The sequence below is a fragment of the Bombus affinis genome, chromosome 12, assembly GCF_024516045.1.
Source record: "Bombus affinis isolate iyBomAffi1 chromosome 12, iyBomAffi1.2, whole genome shotgun sequence".
Taxonomy (NCBI): domain Eukaryota; kingdom Metazoa; phylum Arthropoda; class Insecta; order Hymenoptera; family Apidae; genus Bombus; species Bombus affinis.
In genome coordinates this window covers 11,122,768-11,146,026 of record NC_066355.1, presented here as the reverse complement: position 1 = coordinate 11,146,026, position 23,259 = coordinate 11,122,768, and the positions used below count along the sequence as shown (strand labels likewise).

Below are 23,259 nucleotides of genomic sequence, written 5' to 3'. Positions count from 1 at the left end.
AGACGAATTTTTCATTCAGAATTTTTTAAATCTCTGAAAACCTTATTTTTAATATATTCCATTTGCTTATACGCTTTCAAGCGATACACAGTGCGTTAAAATGCCATTGCTTTTAATTAAATAACGAAATATAAATAGGGTTATGCTTGAAGATTGTTCGAGAGAAACATGATAAGTTCGTTTCAACGTACTCTCTGAGTTTAATGCTCTTTTCGTAGCTGAGACGGAAAACTTCGTTAAAGAAGTATTTAAGAATTAGACTAATGCAGCCGATTATGATTTTATGCTGTGCTACATCTGTCTATCTATACATATAATATCACATTTTCACAAGACCGAAGACAGTGCGATATAAATGTCTACATTTCTCTTCGTACGTTTCCTCGATCTTTTAACTGTCCAGAAGAGAAATACACGCACAACTCTAGATTTGCAGTTACGCGACGAAGGTTGTCAAGTGAGGAAAACTGTTTATATAAATGGACATTTTAAAAGTTACGAGTGCCCGTCGCATATGGTCCTCGAGAATACGCGACATCTTGCGAACATATACTTCCCCTCGTGACAGTAAAGCAACGTGCTGTTATGTGACGCAGTAAATCTTTGCCTTTTATAAAATATTTTACCTGTGAGAAAGGACATGACAATTTCAATCTGTATAAATATTTTCCCAGCTAGAGAAATTACGCTGCACAACGTTGTTATGCAAGATTTACGAATAAGCAGAATCGACCGCCTGTATGTATGCTCGGTCGTTTTAAAAACATCGATAAATAAATCAAAAAAATCTTCGACTCTTCTAATTCCAACTACATAGAATGGTGGCGGGAATCGACACAAAGTCATTGCTGATATTTCACTGGTAAATCGATGATAAATTCTGTTCCCGGATAGCGACACCGTTTTATTGAAATCCGGCCGCTGAAGATATCATCGATAAACGATGTTCTCTATACCATACCATACCGAGCATAATCTCGCGGCGGAGAAATTTTCTAATCCGCGGAAGATGCTGAAAATTCCTCGCCGCGTAATTCCATTTATTGGAATTCGAGCGTGAAAAGATCAACAAAAAGGAACTCTCGATGAGAAAATGGAACAGACCTCTCTCTCTCTCTCACACACACACACACACACACACACACAAACACACACACTTTATCGTACGTTCGTCTGCCGCTCGCTCTCGATAAAACTGACCCACATTCGATCGGCGGGAAACGAGTCTTCGAGTGCATCATTGAGGCATACCGTGCACTTATTCGAAAGACGAGAGGATGACACGAGGATGAGTTGCGAGTTTCGATTTGAGGTCATGCACTTTCCTATTCGTTGGGGGGTGAGTGGGCAAAGAGAAAGGAAGGGGGAAAAAAGAGAAAGAAGGAGGAGAAGGAGAAACGAGAGAGTAGGTGGGCGAAGGCAGATGGCAGGGGTGAAAAGAAGAAACGAGAACTCCTCGAGCAGTAATCACGATTAATTAAAGGCTTTAAGCTAACTCGAGTTCTTACGCTTTCTAGGCCTTTTATGACACTTTCAATGGTTGGCTCGCCTTAAGGCTGCCTTTCGAGAGATTCCTTGTGAATTACGCGGTATCATTGTTTATCGAATTTCCAGCGATAATTATCGATCGAGGTCGCACAGACCTTATTAACGAACAATCCTCTACCGGGTTTGATTCGTCGCTACTGCGAGATTCCTGCTTGCAATTAATACTTACAGGAGGTTTTTAATGCGTTTGAATCTGTTGGGAAGTCGCTCGAAGGATTCATTACGACCAGGATATATCTTAATTAAATGGTAATAGATAATTTTCTCTACTGCTCAAGTGCGATTCAAACTGAACGATAAATTTTTGCGAAATTTTTCATTTTATCCTATTGTATTTTCGAATAGTTTTGGAAGCTATGTATATTCCGTCACCTTCTTCCGAATTCGAAAAATCTCCTAAAACGTCACACCAAATTTATCGTTGGTAAACACGTAGAATTGATAGTTTGATGTGTTATACATATAGAAAGAAAAAAAGAATAAATTCAACTGCTGTCGAATGAAATCCGAATTCGTTTATACACACACACACACACACACACATCGGTTTTCATTAAGCTGCTTCCACAATTTCAGCACGCTGAACGAAATTTCACATTTTTTCCACAATTGAACGTCGAAATGGTTCCGAGAAACACCCTGCGGATATCAAAAATCCAATATTATTGGATTTTCTTGGAAATAATCGAAGTAAGCTTTGTTGTTTATCGAAAATGTTAACTGCTTAAAAGGATACACGTCGCTTTAAACGCAATTCGGTCGACTGTAGCAATCGAAGTAATTTAACAACGAATTGGAATTGGTTGAGCATTTCGACCAGGTAAATCTAACGTTTAACTAATGTAAAACGTTCTACTGATAATTATGGACAAAGAAAATTGTTCGAAAAAGAAGAAGGATAAAGTTAAGTATCATGAGAAATTAATTAGGAAAATTAATCGCACGGAGAAAAACCGTTTACGCTCTGGATAGCTAATATCGTATATGTAGTTACAGTAACTGAGACAAATTAATCGTTCCTCACACTCTCCAGCATCTGTGTATACATTGTAGTATAGCAGAACTCTGGTTATCGAGACAGTTTGCAGCTCAAAATGTCTGGACAGCGTTATGAACTTTCTGGATAAATATTTCGACTCTTGATCTTGAGAATGCACGGTTTAACGTATAGACCACTTGCTAGTGATACAGACAGAAAACAGGTCGTTCCTCGTGAACGTAAAAGCCAGGTACATAAAGCATCTTGTTTGTGATTCATTATCTTTAATGAAATTTATCTTCGAAGATTCCTTTACTATAAATAAGATGTACTATGACGGTCTCTATAGATGATTATTTATTCGTTCAAAGTCTAAATAACATTCATCAAGAGTTTGAGGTCATTAACAATATTATCGATGAGAATGAAGAACGCGTATCGAGTACGCTATTATCATAATTTGAATTTCCAACTCTTTGTGCGCGCTTGGATAATACTTCCCCTAATTATAAGGGGCTCTCGGTATTTTTACCAAGGGGAACAATATTTTTAGTGACACGTAGCTACATCTACGTGCGTACGGTATTAGGTCGAAACATAACAGATATTTCCAGTGATATTCATTGAACCGAATTTTAGTCAAGCACATGTATTTCACGTATTCGGAAAATCGATCTTCTCGAGAACAAAGGCTAATAAATGTACGTACGATCGTATTCTATTCTTTCTTTTTCGTGTAATTGCTACAGAAATGAGTTGATAATTGGTGTTCGACGATAAAAAGTATATTCTCATTATTGGTAATGGTTACTAATTAGAAATAACCACACAATTCTGTACTAATATTTATATAACTGTTGCATAAATGCATGCGTTTATCGTAATATGATAACGATAAGCTATCGTAAGTTTGTTGTTCCGTAGTCCTCGAAATTACTTTTATCTATGGTGTATGAAAGATTTATAAATAAAATAGCAGAGTAAACAGTGTAACTTGAAAGAATAAATTACCTGATCCGTATACGTGGATAGATATTTAAATGGCGCGATTAATTCGCAATTTAAAATTTCCCTAAAGTTACACTGTTATACCGTACTATCCTTCAATCTTATCATGGACAAGAAAATATATCATACTAAAAGTATAGTTTCTTTAAAAACTTATTCGTTTAGTTGTGGGACGCACCGAAAGCTATTCAACCTGTCTTGCATTTTCACTAAAGATTTTATAATGAAATCCACGCGTTGAATATTTAAAGCATGATTTAATTAATTCCCTGGTATTTTATTATCTTCGAAGCTGTATCCTATTTGACAGAGAACATAATGGAATTAAATTTCCTAAAATTCTATTACGACGATAATTTAAATATCTTAAATGGCTAACCGTGTTTTATCGCAATTCTCTCGAACGTTTAATTTATTTTTCACAAATTACATTTGCATACCGTCAAGTTCAATTCTTCTCGTAATAAAGATCATTGTTGCATTCCCGTTTCGTGGCAATCTAACAGAATTTTTCATTTTTCTCACTCATTTCGAATTCCGCTCGACGTTCGTTCGCATTTTCAACATCGATCGAAAGAAGGAAATACAAGAAATTAATCAGATTAATAGTCATCGATGAGTGAATTGCGAAGCGGAAATTGCAACATCGAGAGAGGCACAAACTGCCTCGTTTATGATCCGCTTGATGGCGATAATATTGAATTACATCGATAAAAAGAAGAAGAAGAAAAAATGAAATAAGAGTATGGAACGAGAGGTCGAATAAATCAATGGATTTAAAAGATTACGAGTTTCTTAGAAAGGATCGCGGCATCCATTCATTCATGAATCCGCCCGCACGTTTTTCGAACCGCCCGCCGGCCCGACCTAATATCTCTTCGCTGAATTTAACAATAATTTATTTGCGACATCGAAAGCCTCTGGCGATCATTGAATTGCAAACGTTACGACGACAAAGGTGTGAAATGAAGAGCGACGAGGTAGGAGTTGTCGCTGTAAAGATCAAACGAGATTCTGCAAGAAATAAAGGAATAGGGTCGGCGGAGGCAATGCTCCGGAGAAATTCAGATCGTGCAATTTCGAAATCGCGCTACAACGCTCGACACCGAGCAAGAAATTGAATGGACGTTTGAAAGATCGAGTCGGATGAAAAAATATCGAAGACGCGTTAAATAGGACTCGAAATAGCGCAGAAAGTTGAAAAAATCGAATCGAACAAGAAAAAAGGAAAAAAAAAAGAAGGAAAGGGATTTTCGATACGAAAAATGGGGTTAGATCACAACGAGGAGATAAATTTTTAGCAGTTTGAATTTTTATCGGTAGGTACGTAAATTTCGCAGGTCAAAACGCATAGCGTGACAGTTTTTTGAAAAAGGATATTTTCCTGCAATTTTCAATAATTTTTGCGTATGTAATCAGAGTAATTCATCGATGGGAAAGCTAATACAATTGTTAGAATTAAATATTAAATTAATAGAAGAGTAATTAATTTTACTTTTATTTTTTTATATCGATATAAGTATATATAAAATTATTATTATTATGCGTATAGATCAAACAAAGGAAAGTCAAATTCCCCAAATTTTGATAATTAGAAAACAGTTAAAAATGTTATCCGGAAAAGCACCAGACATATGAAAGTTGGCTCGGTTCTAGAGGGAAATTTTGAAGATTTAAACAACATCTGGCAGCTGTTACTCTGTTTGAAAGACGCTCGCTACTTAATAGGCTTCGACTGATCTAATTATCTCCGCAATAAAGCATCGTAGTTAATGACGACGTAACCAGAGTCGACACTGATTAAACACGTAAACATGAAAAATTGAACGAAACAAACACGAAAAAAGTTCTAACATTGCCCTAATAATCGCGGAATTATGACAAATATTTATCAAAAATAACTCTCCTGGTTCATTAACCGCAGCGAGAGAAAGGACAAAGCAAAAAAGAGGGTGACAATCGATCGACTGTTAACCATCATTACGCGTGTAATTTAAATATTCATCGTTTAATAAATTGAAACTCGCAATTACTGATCGAATAATCTAAAACAGAGAAATGGTAGTATAGCTGGTAATAACAAAGGAAATAAAAGATTATACAGAGAGACTTATTCTATAGAGTGAAAGATAAGAATGAAAGTAATAGAAATAAAAGATAAAGAAAGTACATGAATAAATAGAGTGAAAGCATCGTTCTTTAAAATCTTTACATTTGTAAACTTGGCAATCATTAAGTCGCAGAATTTACCAATCAACGATAAAAGTAAATCTACAGAAATAGATCTTAAAGGATTATATCGTACAATCTTCTACAGATCGAAACGTGACAGTAATTAAACCCGAGAAAAGGGAGACAAACATTCGACACGATCGACTCTCCTTTGAAACTCAATTTGTTCTTAATCAACGGCCACGAAAAACAGCATTCAAGCTCAGCTGGAAACGCGATTGAAAAAAGCGGAAAATTCGAGTCGACACAAAGGGAGATTCGCACTAGACGCATTGGCGGGGATACGATTCTCAGCGCGAAGGGAAATTGCCGTCGCAATCCCGACCCATTCGCCACACTCGGTCAAATTGTCTTCCTATCGCGATACAGTAGAAAACGATCAAAACAAGCTTCGATCAAAGAACCTAACTTACATCGATATCGAAACAAGAATCAAATAAACCGAACGACGAATCGCGCAGCACATCGTTCAGCTCAACAGATCGCGGAACATTATCGAAAGCATTCTGTCAGAAAAAAAAAAAAAAAAGAAAAACAAAGAGAGGAATCGCAAAACGTTAATATACCTGAGAATGATATATAGAGGTGGTCTTGCCATCTGTTCGGATGCTGGGAGGTGTAGTGATGTTCGCGGTCGGCAGATTCCTCGGATTCATCGCGATTTCTGGGCCAGGGTGAATCTTCCTGATCCCCTGGGTACCGGCGGAGGGACCCATGGTCGGGGCTTTCACCATCGTTGGCCGCACCCCGTGTGCTTGGTCCTCGCTGGCCCACGGAACGAAATCCACGCAAGGAAAAGGAAAGCAGGCAGGCAAGCACGCACGCACCGAGGGGTAAGCAGAGGCGAGCAAGCAAAAGCACACTGGCCGCCGCTACCACCGGTTCTATCGATCTGTCCTTTCTCTCTTGTTGTTTTCCCCGTTTCACGGTGGCAAAACGCGTGTCAAACAGAAGGAGAACCGAGAAATTGTCCCTGGTCCTGACGGTTGGACCCGAGGAGGACCCGTAACGGTGGCACTCACCACCCAGCGTCCTCGTCGACTATCACCACGGTCCGTTCCCTCCCTCGAACGTACATCGTCTCGTTTTGCCGACCTACCCCGGCCTCCTTGCCCGACGCTAGCGCCAACATGGTACGTTCACGAAACTAGGCTAGATTCTCCGTCGACGAGAGAGGTCTCACCGCGAGCGGTGGCGAGTTCGGGGGCGGGCTGTAACGTCGGCCGGAGACAATTTCATTCCCTCGTTTAATGAATGATGCGTGAATGTTATCATTAATTCCGTGGCCTGGCGAAAGATGGCCATTCCCGCGTAGACGTGTCTAATTTTTCGTATACACTTTTACACCGCTTGTTTCGTCCTGCTGGATGTCGTGAAGATTTAACTACTTTAGCGGCAGAATCTTTTAATCTCTGTACGTAAACGTTTGTAATTTTTACGGCCCGACACCAAGCCTTCCTCTCTGTCGCAGATGGACTTCTTGAACTTCTTCTTTCCTAACTTCTCCTGTTCCAACTTACGTTAACTGGAAGATGAAGATCTCAAGTCTGCCACAGCTCCTATATCTTCAAATTTCTTAAGTTTAAGAAACATATAAAAGTATCGCAACTAGCAGTCGTTCGTTTTTCTTATTCGCTTCTTTGTAGAGTGTACTTTTGCACTGCTCATTTTTGCAATTTGTGAGGATCGAGAGAGCGTAGGAGTTTGCTGGTTAAACGGATGTCAGAATGTATAGGTTTTCGAATACGGGTGCGAAGAATTGATTGAGAAGGAAATTGTACAATTACACGTGGCGGCATGTGCGGAGTTACGCGAGACTCACGATCAGTTTGGAAATTGTTTCCCTTGCTTAAAATTTTATCCGCCTTCACATCCAGCTTCGACTAAATTATTATTCCTATATCGGAATAATAATATAGATATCGAAAAAGTCGATAAAAATGTGTTGAAAAATAGAACAAAAATATAGAAAGCGTTGATGTATGTATAGAAAAGAATTGATCAAGTATATATCCATCTTTGTTCCAAACAAATGAATAAATCATTAACCTATGAAGTTGCTATATTTTTATTCATCATTCACTATCGCCACTTTCTTTCAATATTACTTGCCTTTATATGCGTTCTCTTATATAATATACATATTAGGTTTTCAGATATTTCCGTATCCAACTTTCGCGTATCGCTTCACCCGTATCAATTTTTCCTAATCAAAATATTTTCAAAAGATGGAAAATTTAATACGTTCGAACGTTAAACCGCGTATAAATGTTAAAACGAACAAGATTGGTTCGTTTTGTCTCTCCTTCGTTGTTTTACAACGTCTATCTACCGATATATTTCCAACAACAAATTTGTAAAGTATAACAAACGTGAAGGAAATATCTAAAAATTCATTTCTAAATGACCTCACGCGGAAATATTTCCCAAAAGTATGATTGGTAATCATGGTGAGATCACCATCGCGGATGCGCTAGAACTTTTGCATAACTATATGTACGGACAGGTCGATTCTCTCAAATATTCCACTGTATAACGATGAATTTTACCCCGTGGTGACTCGCTGCTTCGAGTGTTCTCGACGAAGGTCGTGGGATGAAAAGGAAACGGAAAAGACCGAGGAAGAGATAGAGAGAGAAAAGCTCGAAGACTGATCGTCGCGGCGAGGGTGAACGCCACGTTCGTCCAGGGGAGAGTATCAGAATTAGAGAAGGGATGAATGGATGACGGAGATGGCAGTGGTTGCATGGAAGAAATTGAGACAGGCTATCGCGATGGCCGTTACCCGCCGACGGATTCACAGGGGTGGAAGTCGAGCACGGGCTTCTCCGATTGCCTGTTTGCCTTTCTTTCGTGCTCACACACCCTGAATCGTTTACGCTGCTAACATTTTCGTAGTCTTTAGTTAGCGATAGAAGCTCGGGGGAAAAGTCTAAGGTTCGCAAGTTCCGAGCGTATTTAAGCCTCATCTAGCATCTTGATCTAACAGAGGGTGCAAATGGAGCGCGAGTCGATATCATGCTTCAAGTACACGCTGCAATTATCGTGAACGCGAACTTTCTCGGAATAAGCATTCGCGAGATCAACTATACTGTACGTAGATTCCAACCCGACTGAAAAGTTTTAAACGCATCGCGAGCAAAGAGGATAAGGTAGAAACAATATTTTTAAATAATTTAGGATTTAGTCGAGATAGGTTCGAACGCTTTCTAGATATTTTGAGACATGGGACAACTACAACCAAAGTGACCAGGATGCAAGTGACATTTTTCTGATATCAAGGAAATCGAGTATTAAATTTCCACGTGTTTTAAAAATTTCAGGTAATATTTTCGTAAAACTTGAGCTACGTTCCATAGAAAATAGATATGGAGAATATAGAAAATTGTGATACGAAGTAACGAAGCGAAACTTCCATATTTGAATTGATCTTGATTCAGTAGTACAAATATTACAATTAATTCCATCCTTATTTCCTAGTTGACCGTTTCCAATGTGTAATGGGGTAATTAGAGAACGTTGGAACGGGTACTTTCTTGGGGAATGTGAAATTAACGAGAATCCGATTGGTGAAGGAATTATACGAGATATTGATTGTCCCAACAAGTGTAGTATGCTTCTTAACACGTTCGCGCTGTTTTGCATTCAAGATAACACATACACTTTCATGGTATGCATATGATATGGACTCAAATATGCGGGACAAATTAACAATCTCAAAATTTTGGAGGCGGAACAGAGGATTCATAATATCATGATTTAATTGGATATAGTATTATTATAGATAACATTCACAGTAATGATAAATGAAATTTATGGAACAAAAATTGTCTGGAAGAAAATTATAAATTTTTCGATTCGTCTAATGTCTATATTGACAAATTGCACGTATCAAAGTAGAGAAAAAGTAGAGAAAAAATGAGCTATCGTGTACTATACGCGACAATAATATCTGATAGACCCGACAAACACGAGGCAGAAGTGCAAAAACCATTTGACTAGCGAACATCCGTCCCATGAAAACCTATACAATAATCCTCTTCTACTACTATTCTCTAAACGAAACCTTTCCAAATATTCGACGAACGACAAAGAAAGAGTAAAGGCAACTTATGTCAAAACCTACATATACCTACACAACGATCGTTCGTCGCGATTGATTCGGCTTGCATCAAAGAAAGGAAAGTTTCTCGCTAACGACAGCGTATCAACGTCATCGTTTCCCCACAAAAAGTACAGTAGGTACATATCACGGGCCGCCTACGAGCTGACGGATTGCCAATCTGGAAAAAAACCGTATCAGTCGAAAGATATTGCGAGGGAAGGGGGGAGAAAAAAAGGAAAAAGAGGAAAAAACGAAGAAGAAGAAAGGATCGCGTTTTACGTCATCCAGTATCCGGAGGCAACGACACCCACGCGAAAAACGGCCGCATACTAAGCCTATCAAAGAAAAAAAAGCTATTCTTCTATTTTTACAAAATAACTGTAATCAACATCCTGATAAATTAAGTTCATTAAGAGTAAATGCTCTTGATAGCTTTTCGCTGCTCTTCGATGCTCTTTACTGACAGTAAAAACTCATCGCGTGTGCCCGATTCTAATTATCAAGCCTTCGTGAATTTATTAATCAAATGGAGATTTACAAACTTACCAAAAAGATCGTGGAACAACGGGTTAGTCATTGATATTGACATCGTCGTAAAGACCATAACTTTTAATCGTGTAATGGCTGTATTTCTTTTAACAATCCGTTTTTCCGAAGCACGCTTTCGCTTGCGTGATACATAGCGTTCAACGAACCGACAGGCCATATTCTATCCTAGTTTTTGTGCGCCTGCGAGTAAACAACCCGGTCGCGTGTGTTCACAATTGTTCTTGACATCGGAAGATGCATCGTCTCGTTTCGTTGTTTTGGTCCAGTTGTTAGTAGCGGTCTCACGATCTCCGATAATCTTTTTGTAGTGTAGGGTCTTCTGCATAGAGGTCAGACGTTTCGTGATTTAAAACGGTGGTTGATAACAGATGTCGCTCAATGTATGTATCTCCACCGAATGTTAACGGTAGAATAAACGTGACACGTCAGTGGTGACATTAAATAACGCTTTGTATGTCACGTTCTGAAATACCGACTTGGAAAAAATTCGACGTGCTTCTTACGCCCTCTGCGATTCGCTATGGACAACATAGGAATCATATTCAACCGCAGAGGGAGTGTAGTAATTTGAATTACAGACGAGTTTGAATTAGAACCATTGCAATAAAGCATTGTTATAATACAACATTAATAGTAGTTAAAACTAAAACTAAATTTTCCTTTCAAATATGAGTAAGGTACAAAAAAAAAAGATACTTCAAGATTATAAGAAAAAATTTAAGAATCTATTAAGAATCTGTTTCGAAGAACTATTCGATCTGTATGGCAAATAATTTAATACGAATTACTTATCTCCGTGACATATAATAATTGTACATCAAATGCTTATTACTCATGGTTCAACAAAGAAACAATATAAACGTATACATACTGCTTCTGCATTTACTACAGCGAATCGAACACCAAATCCGTTTGACAGCCATCGAATTAACCATTAATTATCATGGCGTCCATAAATTTCTGTTCTTTCGAATTCGTTTCAGTGATCAACCGGCTATCTGTGCAAGAGAGAACCAAATATTTGACATAAATGTGTAAAATTGAAACCGGTTACATTAAAACGAGACAATAAGCGAATCGAACGGTCGATCGACAAAAAGTGAACCAACAAAAGTTCGAAAAACTAATGAGTTTCGGTATAATAGTGTCTAATAAATCGTTAAACAAATGCGTATTAATTAAACGAACCTAATAGTAGCGTATAATAGGAACAGGATAGCGGTGGAATTACGACGTAGTTGAGGTGACGCGGTTGAAGCGGAGAGGTACACATTGATGCCACAATTTTCGACTGTAGAATGAAGTCCCGCGACGTAACATCGCTTAGTTGATTCCTGATTGGTCGGCGCGCAACAGCACCGCTTCCAATCAAATTCTCGCGCGAGATTCGAAATACTTATACAGTGGTATATGGTAAAAATTGCAAAAACCAGTGATAATAACTGGAAGATAAAATTTAGAGTATATATTTATTATTAGTAAAACTTACTCGGAATTGTTATAACCGGTTACATAAGATGTATCTCACGAAAAATAAATTACGGAGACAGTACTGAAATACTAGTAGACTACTGTATACCACAGAACACTTTGATCTTTCATTAGTTTATATTACACCTTTCATGGTTTCTATCTTGTTCTTTCATCTCCTTCTTGCAAAACTCTGCTTATCGTCACTCCATAAAAGCGTACACCCTTATGAATACAATTTACGCATTAATCGTATAATATATCGAACTAGATCGCACACGTTTACATTCGACATACCGAAGAATTTAATGGTTATCACTTAGTTGATTTTCACACGAATGAACGACATTTTGAAAATAAATATTTTTCAGTTCGTTTCTAAAATGGAACAGTCTCGTCGGTTCACGTGTCGATGGAACTTGAAGGTTCGCGACTGGCCACGCAAATAAACAGTGTCGAATTTATAGAACGAGAAATCGCGTTTGCTTCGTGGGTTATTCTTCTCCGTGGAACTCGAGTTCTTGGATCGACTGCGGTGAAACGATCGACATTTTCTCCGCCAGTGGATCGTTCTGATCCTATGTGACTTTCAATTGCAAAAAAAAATTCAAGTGTGAATAATTTTTTGATCTCTCTTATAGACTGTAGATAGATATAGGATATAAGATTGTACGTATTATTTAAATCGTCATAAAAATATGGTTAATAGATGCGTAGTATATAATTGGTGAGGATTATTATTTTATCTTTTATTAAAATAAATTTAGTGCGAACATTGTATATTTGCCATAATGCTTGTGTGTTCGTGCTTAATGTGTGGAAACGATAATTTTACTAGACACCCATTATTGAAAGATCTGATTGAGTGTAAAGTGTAGTGATCGCGTGTGTTTAAGTTCCGATATATTTTTGACACCGCATGGAGAGCGCATCGAATTTCTTAAAAGCTAACTAACGCTATACTGTAACACAGCATACTATAGACTCGTATCATTAACATACAACTAGAAAATTCAGTGACAAAATACTGAAAGGAAAATTCAAAATTAAAATTCCTTCGAGTCTACGGAAAAACTATTAAGAAGATGTAAGGATTTTACGTTTGACTGAACGTGGCTTCGTCCAAATTGCATAGTTGACGGGCGGCTCGTATTTCCCCCTGGAACGGTTCTTATTTCCAACCTATTTTCCAATCAGTTTTTCCCGACGGCCAATCTTTCCCAAGGGTGTTGTAATACTCACTTCGGTCTTCTTTCACGTAGATTATATATAATAGAAAACTAGATGTCGAGTAATCAGTGGTCACGGCGAGCGTAATTGCGCGACGCTGCATTTGAAAACCTACCCCTTCTCATCATCGTAAATTTAATAACGCAAAGTACATATTGATTGCCTTCCCAACATCCTCGACTTCTATAGGAATATGAAAATATTGATCCAACGTCTGCTAACAAGCAATAAAATACGAGAATATGCATACGTCTGTGCCATCTTCTTCGATGTACAGGTAGATGCGTACATTGCGTTTTGTATATGTGTCCGGTGTGTGTTTGCACAGTGTGTAAAGTAAAGAATGAAGTATTTGCAAAATTTATCGATTGTTTGCAAAGTATCAGCTTCATATGGTTAATAGTATTGATAGACGAAATAACCACGTTCCTTACGTCGTAATATTACGAACCATAAACTGAGGGAATATCGGCAAATTTTGTTAACATTTTAGCGAGACTTTGTAAAAGAAAGCATCTTTGAAATTTATTACGTACACTTGCATCAAATTGAATTTTACGTAGGATCATTTTTACGGGCGAACCTATTTGTGCCGATATCCCAAAAGTCATACCTTAAAAAATTGCATTGGAAGTCTATTCCATCGCTATTTCTTATCCTATATCAGCTACCTTAATTTAATTTTTCCGTAAACAAGCTTCTTTCACAATTTCCTTGACAAAAGAACCACTACGTAACAGTAGTGAAACAGTATTACATTACATCACACCGAAAAAGGAAGATAAAACCTCATCTTGCATCTTAGATAAAATATACATTATCAAGATTATGTAAAATTCACTTCCTTTTAGGAAAGTATCATATTACGTAAAATTCGTTTCTATTCGATTTGTATTATATAACGTCTCTTTGCGTCCACAAATTCCACCGCAACTGCATATATAGCAGTGAGAAAATAAAGAAGAAGAAAGGACAAAAAGATAGAAAAGAGAAAAGAAAAACGAAAATTGTTCAGCTATTTCCTTTACCAATACGATAAATTTTTATTTGATAGCTCTTACCATTTCGGCGTCTGATATCAATGCCGTCCGGAAGCCTGAGTTATCATTCGAGCTTTTCCTTCTACCATGCGAACCGTGAAAATCCAGAAGGATGAGAAAGCTAGATGACGGCAGATGGAACGACCGGGTGATCCTGAACGTCGGCGGTGTACGACACGAAACCTACAAGTCTACTCTGAAGAAAATACCAGCTACTAGGTTATCGCGTTTAACGGAAGCCCTGGTCAATTACGATCCTATTTTGAACGAATACTTTTACGATCGTCATCCGGGCGTTTTTGCCCAAGTGTTGAATTACTATCGTACCGGAAAGCTTCATTACCCGACAGACGTTTGTGGTCCGCTTTTCGAGGAGGAACTCGACTTCTGGGGACTGGACTCCAATCAGGTTTGCAATTACCTTTTATTTCAACCGCGAAACGACTTCGTTTTGTGCGAAAATCCTACGTGATTACTCTGATCACGCTGAATCAGGGAAAAAAGTCAGCAAGTAACAGAAACAAGAATCAGTGACTCGTTATATTTGTTTGAACATTTACTCTAACACTAAAATTCTAACGAGACACGAGTACCACGATCAAAAGATTTGATCGTTTATTCAGTCGTTTATTGCGACCGTTTATTCGATTCTAAACGCAACTGCATTATTTCATAACGTTTAACGATTCTGCATAATTAACGTTAGTTGCCTGTCCATTTTCCCGACTAGCAACGCGGTCACAAATATGCTTTGATATCGCAGGAAATGTCTCTTTCAAAACGCAGAAATCACGGGCCTGCTATCGAGTGACCGGGTTAGAAACGTTTGTCCGACGACAGTTTCTATTGCACAAAATATCCAGCCTTTGATTTTGGGTTCTGATCGATTATACGCTTAAGTTGCGGCCAATTGCCAGACACGTGACAAATTTGTTTCCAAATTATCGATTATTTGTCTAACGTGCTCTAGCGAGCATTTTTATTTCTTGAGAAACGAAATACACATTTAAGTTTCTATACTCTTCTACGTTGTTTCAATCATCTAATTTATCATTCGTAAAATATAATTATGTAGCCAACGTGAAACACAGATAATGGTAGAAACTGGGTCTTCTATTCGTTCGTTGCGCTTTCTTGCTTAATTAATGACGTAATCAGTATCAATTAACCTTTTCGTCTTCGTCCGATCCTTTTTTCTCCTGGAGGATCCCACGAAAATCCGTCCACGCTAATTAAGGCAGCGTTATATTATAATTGATAATCTCTCGGCAATAACGCAAAAAATTATCACGACCAAGAAATTATTTGATGTGTAGCTCGAATACGAACTCTATCTAATTACGTGGTCTGCAATTAGCCAAGTTCTAATCATCGCCGGCGCGTATAATTTCCAATTATGCATACATTTCAGGTGGAACCGTGTTGTTGGAGCACCTACAGCGTACACAGGGACACCCAAGCAACGCTGGCAATTCTCGACAAGCTGGACATAGAGGGTGAGAAATTAAGCGACGAGGAGATCGCGCGACTTTTTGGTTACGAGGAGGAATACAACAGAGGGACCTTGACAAAATGGCAAAAGCTACGGCCAAGGATCTGGGCTCTGTTCGACGAGCCGTACTCCTCCACCGCGGCCAAGTGCATAGCCTGTATGTCGATACTTTTCATCTGCCTCTCGGTTCTCTGCTTCTGCCTCAAGAGTCACACGATGACGAAACAATCGAGAAACAATCAACGGAACGGTGAATCGCTGCATTTCGAACCCAACGAATACGTGGATCACGTCGATTCTTATCCGGTGCTCTTTTACCTTGAACATACGTGCAACGCTTGGTTTACTTTGGAGATTACTCTTCGCTGTTTGGTACGTAGAAAATCGTCCTATTGTTGTTACGATGGCTGGGTAATTATGGTATTCGACAGCTTAAAACCACACTTCTCTTCTCGAGTAAAGTATTGAAATAAAGTATTACTCCTTGAACGTTTGATACCTAAAACCCTTGGAATTTCATTTCATCGAGAATTAATATATAGCGTTTTCTCTCTTATTTTATGCAATTTTTTAATAAATATTTATCGAATGATTAAACGTACCGCAGAAGGCGAAAAGGTAAAGATCGAGTAATCAATCATTCTATACACGATCATACACTTGTATGTGTATAATGTATAACGTACAGGATTATTTCCAACTAAACTGCAACGTAATCTACAAGTGAGAAGCGAGAAAAAATATTGTAATTATAAAGGTGTGCCGTGGACATTTTATTACATTTATCAGCAAATATCGAACGCTTTACAGAGAACCATTTGGTTAATTATATTACATATCTTGCTACGACACCGTATACATTAAATGACATAAAATTATCATTAATTCAGTATTCTGCACGTGAAGCTCTACGTCTCATTAAAATCAATTAATTGCCCTAGTTTCATACATATTTATATCATATGAGATGCAATTACACAAAACCATACTAGAAACGAGGAAATTGGAATTAAAATATTTCCGTTTGAAATTTTGATAGACAGTTTTTAACAGTTTCGAGCTGTGTTTAAAGAACGTAGAACAGCCAAATAAAACGTGCCTGTTTAATGTAATCATCGTACAAGCTTTCATTGTTATTGCATTTTATATAAGCTAAGAAGGAGCGAATAACGAAGTAACCCCGCGATGTAATTACGTCCCTTTCAAGTGCACGTGAGTGACAGGAGCAAAAGTGGTTCACCAGTGAAACACAATGGTACAACATTAGAACAAAGCACGTTTTTGCGCGTGCGACGTGCGGTAAACAAATTCAATTCGGTGCAAGCTAGTTCGGGTTAGCTTGCTAACGCAGATAAATTAACGTACCAGACAGCCTCGACTATTTCTTGATAAAACGCCTTAAATATGAATTGCCGCGAATAACGAATTAACGGCGAAAGAAAAGAATTATTGTTAGGAATAACACAAGGCATGATATTACCGGTCGAAGAACGTGTACGCGAAAACTTGTAATCGATATTTGAGAAATTTTAGATCGACGTTCAATTAACTTAACGACCGTCTCGAATACGTGTTATGTCAAGCTTACGATTGTACTTTTTTTAAAGATATATCAATACCGGAAAGACCGATTTTGTTTCTCCGTGTCTTAATAGATACACGGCGTTTCAGATTTTTATGGAAGTAAATCGGCAAAACACCCAGACTAGAAATGATTTACTGCTTCCAACTAAACAACGTAACAAATCATTCGTTAATTATCCCTTTATTACTCGTTTTTGCTCGTATATAAAACATTATAAAAGTACTATTTGATTTATTGGGTATCTGTATTTACTACTGTGCTTTCCAACACGTTGGAACACGTATAAATTCAAGGAAATTATAACCTGCCCGGTTTCACCGTACGCCAAATAATATCCACTGCCACGAAATTTAAAAACCATTTATTTTTACCAAGAACTAAAATGAAATGTCACGTCTGCTTTTAAACTGTCACATCATAATTTCATCTAGACCTTGATTAGTCGCAGAGTAATAGCTTGCAGTCGAGCAAGCCTTGCTTGCTTTTAAAAATCAAAACGAATATTAGAACGAGATTTAATGACGCTGCACGCTACTCGCGAAAGATCATTCTGTGTAATTTATATTTCGCGTGATGTTTGAAAGCCGGAATACGGATTTCGTGTATTGATTTTTTTCGGCGAGGAACGCTTGGGAACGTGCGAAAAATACCAACGATGTGGACAAAGTACCGAGGATTTTTCACTTCTACGCGAAATCCTGCATAAACCATACGCTCCGCAGTGATCAATAGCGCAATTATTGAATTCTCATTTACAATCTACAGTAAAACCCTCGGGATCTATCTGGTCGTTTGAAAAAGCAAATTTTCGAATAGAAGGAAACCCGTGTCTCTTCATTTGATTGGTATCGATATAGAAATTAACAAAATTTCCAATGTTGTAGCACGATCTGACGCGTAAGGTCTAATTCATTGATCGACTTAATTACAGGTAAGCCCGAGCTTGAAGAGATTCGCCGTGTCACCAGTGAACGCGATAGACTTAACCGCTACGTTGAGCTTTTACACGGAGTTCCTTACCAAGTCCAGCCTGTATCTCGAGATTCTGTCGATAGCTCGAGTCCTGCGGCTCTTCAAGTTGACGAGACACTCCCCAGGACTTAGGATTCTGATCCATACGTTCAAGGCGTCAGCCAAGGAATTGGCGTTGCTGGTTTTCTTCCTCGTTCTAGGCATCGTCGTCTTCGCCAGTCTCATCTTCTACGCAGAACGTCTTCAAGTAAGTTGATTGCGCAAAAAGGAGAATTGGCACGTCGAAAGTGCACTTCTCGAAAAGTGCTTACACTTGCTTTCCGAGAGTATACCAGGTGCAAGATTTCCAGGTTATGTAAGTTCGACGATTGGAACGTAATAATTGGAAAAGGAGTTAAAATATTAAAGTACTACGAACGAGCTTAGCTCGGGAGAAGCTTTGATCTCCGAGCACGATCGATATTGAAACTTTCACTAAGTGCAAACGTTTCAGTTCGAATTCCTTGATTACTTTTTTGAACAAGTTAATTTGAGGAGAGGATTAAGACCGCGTGTAAATCTTTGTTCGTGGGATATAGTTTTGTAGGAATATAAAACAAGTACTCCTTGGGTTTTCCATACAGGCATTATTTTTCATTTATCTTTGACAGTAACAGCAACATACCGATGTATACTCGTAGTAACTCGTTACTTTACCGTCAAATGCCAAGTACAATGCATTATCGTTTCGCGAATATATGGAACAATATCTTCGTGTTTAGAAGCGGTCCTTTCTTCCCTTTGAAACTTAAATGTTCCTATTCAAAATCACAAACCTTAAAACGATCGTTCATACATCTCGTTTGACTGATAGGAGAACCCGCATAACGACTTCGACAGCATACCGCACGGTCTTTGGTGGGCCTTGGTGACCATGACGACAGTTGGTTACGGCGATATGACACCAAAAACCTTTCCCGGAATGTTCATCGGGGGATTGTGCGCTATTGCGGGCGTTCTAGCTATCGCTCTTCCAGTTCCTGTTATCGTCAGCAACTTCTCCATGTTTTATTCCCATACGCAGGTTCGTAGCACATTCTCAAAAGCTTAGACCTCTTCTTTCTCCTTTGAAATATGTTATACATATATACGCACGAATTTATACCGCGCTATTTCAGGACAGATAGAAAAATGGAATGGGAAAATAAAATAAATATATGGAAGGCTCGCCAGTACTCACTGACACAACGCAAGACAACGCTCTTCCTAAACTCTCCCTCTTTTAATATTCTCAAGTTAAAGATTGCTCAAATTAAGCTACTTAAAACCTGAAACCACGAATCAAATTTATTTAAATTAAAGTCGATTAAATGCCTTATTTTGTACAAATTCGTGGCCCAACCATAAAATTCTTTTGCTTTAAGCCTGAGTAACTTTTGCCTAAGCCATATATAATATTTAATAAACCTCGTGTCAGACACAGTTTCTTTCAACGAGACAGCAAGTTGACGCGAAGGTAACGCGCGAAGATTTTCCTTTTTTCATCAGATTAACTTGCCTTGGCTCGGGGACCAGTTCCTGTACGCTGAATAACGTGTTCACCAAGAACACGGAAGCGGGAGTCCATTCAGCCTGGCAACATGCAAACTTTTGCACTTTTCGCTAGCCAATTTGAAACTTTCTATCCGGCGAAGAAGTTTCGCCCTGGTGTCAATTTTTTATACCGCCATTAGAGCAACGGGGATACGCGTACTCGATACACGCCGCATCGACGCCGCCATTCAATTAATCGACAACGGAATATTTTAAGTTCGATGTTGGCGAACTCGCGAGTCTATACATCGTACCGTTACCTGTCTAAGAAGTTGGGTATTAAACGTTTTATCTCTGTCAAGATTAGGCCAGCATTCGCTACTTGAAACCCCGTGAGTTTAAGGAAACTCGAAAGTTTTGTCCGTGAGGTCGAGCATTCGGAAAGTTCTGCTGAAAACATCGTGAAAATTAAACGTTTCGCGATTGCACGACCTTTATTTCAACCGCTTCGTAGATCTTTTCATTTTGGCGAAGCATATTCGAGGATACTGGCAGGAGAGTAACGAAAACACGAAGGAGGAAGAACGTATCGATGAAACGAGCATGAATCTCGCTGAAATAATTTGGAAAATAATTCTAACCAGGAAAGGTCACAGTCGTTGGGTCGTCGATTTTGATAGAATCTCTTTTGACGAATTTAGAGAAAAAAATAAAGCAGAAATCGTAAAAATTAATGAAATAATGTAAAAATTGTTACAGGCTCGAAGCAAGTTACCGAAACAAAGGCGAAGAGTGCTACCAGCGGAAGTGCCAAGACGATCGAGATGTTTGAGTTACCCAGATGCCAACGATATTCAATCTCAACTTATTTCCAATACCTCGTCCAGGTCACCGAGACGGAGACCAGCAACCATAGGGTTGGAAAATGTTTTCAATCTGCAGGTAATGTGCTATACGTTGATAATTTGAGGCGTGCAGTGATGCCATTCTGTTAGTAACAAGTAAATCGGTAAATTTTACAAGCGATAGACCAATTAAAAGAATACTGGCTGCCTTAATTACTGTATAAAATTGAATTACATAATCTTCGATGCACCAGAGAACTGTCGTTAATTAATAACGAGACACTCTACGTTCGCGTCCATTTGATTTGCATATTGAGGAACCTGAATGCTCGTAAAGGTGCAACGGGCAAACCCCGTTCCGACACGATTCATATGCCGTGCAGTTAATAAATAAAGCTGCAACAAGATTTTAACGCATTAGACATTCCGGTGAGGGAAAAGGAGGTTTCCTTTTACAATTTATGAGAAACCAGCCAGATGCTGAAAGCAGTCCTAGCTAAGAGCTGTCTGAGCGTGTTTCGCAAAGGAAACAAAATGCAAAATGCAAGAGTACCGTGTAAAGACCGCCTACATTGAACACAAATATATTAATAACAATGTGTGTACTAATTACACTTTCAAAGCAACTTGTTCATGCTTTTTTGTTGGTATTTCCTCTTACACAGCCTAATATCGTGATAAATTTGCCGCAAGAATCCACCGTCACGGGGACCATAAATTCTGACAGAGTGGATTCTCCTCACCTTGCCACCACCAATCCCGTGAAAAATGGCACAGCAGTTGATGGGGCTACGTATGATACGTATCAAAGGGAGGAGGGTAAAAAGGCAAGTTGGTTTACAGGAACCTCCAAAGATATACCTCATACTTACATCATTGTGCCAGAGACGTTGGAAACGATGTAAAAGTTAATGCGCATAAATAAATTCGATTTAATTACTCTCCTCTATTTATTTCCCTATTAAATACGAGTGACACGCTTTCTCATAAATTAGATTATTCACGTAGAATCAATGATCTCATCAGAAAACCTCGTCGGAATTAGAACCGTTTGACTAAAGTGACAGATTCGCAAATCTAAAGATGGCACAGCCATACCTTCGAATAACCGACCTATTTACTGAATTGGTGATTGATCAATCGCGTTGGAATAAAAATGAAAATAGGTGAGAAAAGGCGCGTAATGAATAAGCAGTGAACGTCGGCGCGAAATCCTCAGGGTAAAATTCATTTAGTTCGACGCGACGACGCGACGCCTGGCTACGCATCACTGTTTATGCGACAATGCTGGAAATCTTAATCCATTTCGCCTGAAATTATCTTCCCTTTGGAATAAAAGTTTCTTTCTCTTCTCCACAATGATACTCGATTCAATAGCGCGACTCGTATTTTACTCGGATTACAGCGGTGCACGTGTAAAACTTGATTCTCTGGATTCGTTTCTTTCTTACTGGAAAATCTTCTCAACGGTGTATACGGCCTTGTATGAGTGTCTATGCGATCTTTAAAATTTATGGAAAATACTTCTTCTTTTCCATCGTAGTTTTTATCGTTGAATCGTAAATTTTATTAAATCCTCTGATTGAGACTGGGGCTGGAATCCGCGTAGAAAGTTTTCGTTTTATAAGATCCTTGCCTCGAAGATAGAATTTATTTGATGAATCTTAATTAAAACTCCGATTAAGCCTCGGTTGAGAGTACAGATGTGGCCAATTTATCGCAGAAAGAATTTGGGGAATGATAAGAGAAAATATCTTAAGACTAGAATCAAGACTATCGGTCATTTTGATCGTGCGTAGTATTAAAAAATCGCATTAATTGATACACGTGTAAATCACTGTACGCGGCATAACAAGTTAGAGAAATGCACCTATCTATAATGTTTCGTGCAAAACTATTACGCATGCTTGTAGTTCAACCCTTGTACAAAATAAATTGATACCCGCATACGCGAGCTCTTGTGCCACTTTGTTTCTGGTCCTCTCAATTACTTGTTTATTATTTTATAATTCTAGATTGGAGTAAAAAACTGCAAACGTTACACATTGTATCGTATATAAATTTTATAGAGATTTTAAATAAACTTCTTCGGACATTTCCTTTTATTGGTCGTAAGCTCTTCGAATAAAAATAATAAATCTGGCAACTAATCGTTCCTCTTAAGCCCCCATCTTCTGGCACATTGCGATTAAACCGAGTCTCTAAAATTTTACATTAAATTGTATAATTAACTGTGCGATTAAAGAAGAACTTCATGCGTATAGAACAGAATATTTATAATTTTTCTCGTTTCGTTGGCTTAACGTGCATCACGTCTTGTAAAACTTTGTTGATGTGGTGAGTTAATTCTCGTTCGGTGGACGATATGGACGTACGTAAATACGTATGTATATGCGTATATATAATCCGTGAGATGCTTTATTTATGCCTGGAGAGGCGCGTTTGTGGAGTTTTTGCGAACGTGTCGCTGTTTCTTTCCTGTGAATATTTAAACGACGAAGTCAGTGAGTGCTGAAAGGATATGAAGACTTTAAAAAAGGGTAACCTGATTATACTAGAAAAGGAAAGGATTAGTAGGTAGCAGGTAGAAACATCTTTTGAATATTTATGCTATCTCTTCTTTTAAAACTTGCTTTGGAAATAAAAATACTTCTAGAAATTGTATCTCCTTTATAAATTAAATTAAACAATA

The 23,259-nt window shown here is 38.3% G+C and overlaps 2 protein-coding genes and 1 long non-coding RNA gene across 5 annotated transcripts in view; 1 reads left to right on the top strand and 2 right to left on the bottom strand.

Moving 5' to 3' along the window:
• Positions 1–6,859, bottom strand: part of LOC126922794 (uncharacterized) — a 54,235-nt gene extending 47,376 nt beyond the window's left edge. For both annotated transcript variants that reach the window (XM_050735661.1, XM_050735662.1), the window contains exon 1: positions 6,334–6,859. In XM_050735661.1, coding sequence (XP_050591618.1) covers positions 6,334–6,501 — 168 coding nt within the window. In that variant the 5' untranslated portion in view covers positions 6,502–6,859. The remainder of the gene's footprint in view (positions 1–6,333) is intronic.
• Positions 1–21,506, top strand: part of LOC126922820 (potassium voltage-gated channel protein Shaw-like) — a 60,323-nt gene extending 38,817 nt beyond the window's left edge. The window contains exons 1-7 of one of the 2 annotated variants that reach the window (XM_050735747.1): positions 12,293–12,618; positions 14,176–14,570; positions 15,573–16,025; positions 18,170–18,457; positions 19,064–19,273; positions 20,482–20,664; positions 21,233–21,506. In XM_050735747.1, the coding sequence (XP_050591704.1) occupies positions 14,274–14,570; positions 15,573–16,025; positions 18,170–18,457; positions 19,064–19,273; positions 20,482–20,664; positions 21,233–21,472 (1,671 nt within the window). In that variant the 5' untranslated portion in view covers positions 12,293–12,618; positions 14,176–14,273 and the 3' untranslated portion in view covers positions 21,473–21,506. Of the gene's footprint in view, positions 1–12,292; positions 12,619–14,175; positions 14,571–15,572; positions 16,026–18,169; positions 18,458–19,063; positions 19,274–20,481; positions 20,665–21,232 lie in introns of those variants that run through there. The other variant, XM_050735748.1, reaches the window with a different exon arrangement.
• LOC126922862 (uncharacterized) lies at positions 10,747–11,753 on the bottom strand. The gene is made up of 3 exons (XR_007712959.1): positions 11,610–11,753; positions 11,293–11,419; positions 10,747–10,939 (listed from the first exon to the last, which is right to left on the bottom strand). It is a non-coding gene; the product is annotated as an uncharacterized LOC126922862 (long non-coding RNA).
• Positions 21,507–23,259: the final 1,753 nt, after the last annotated feature.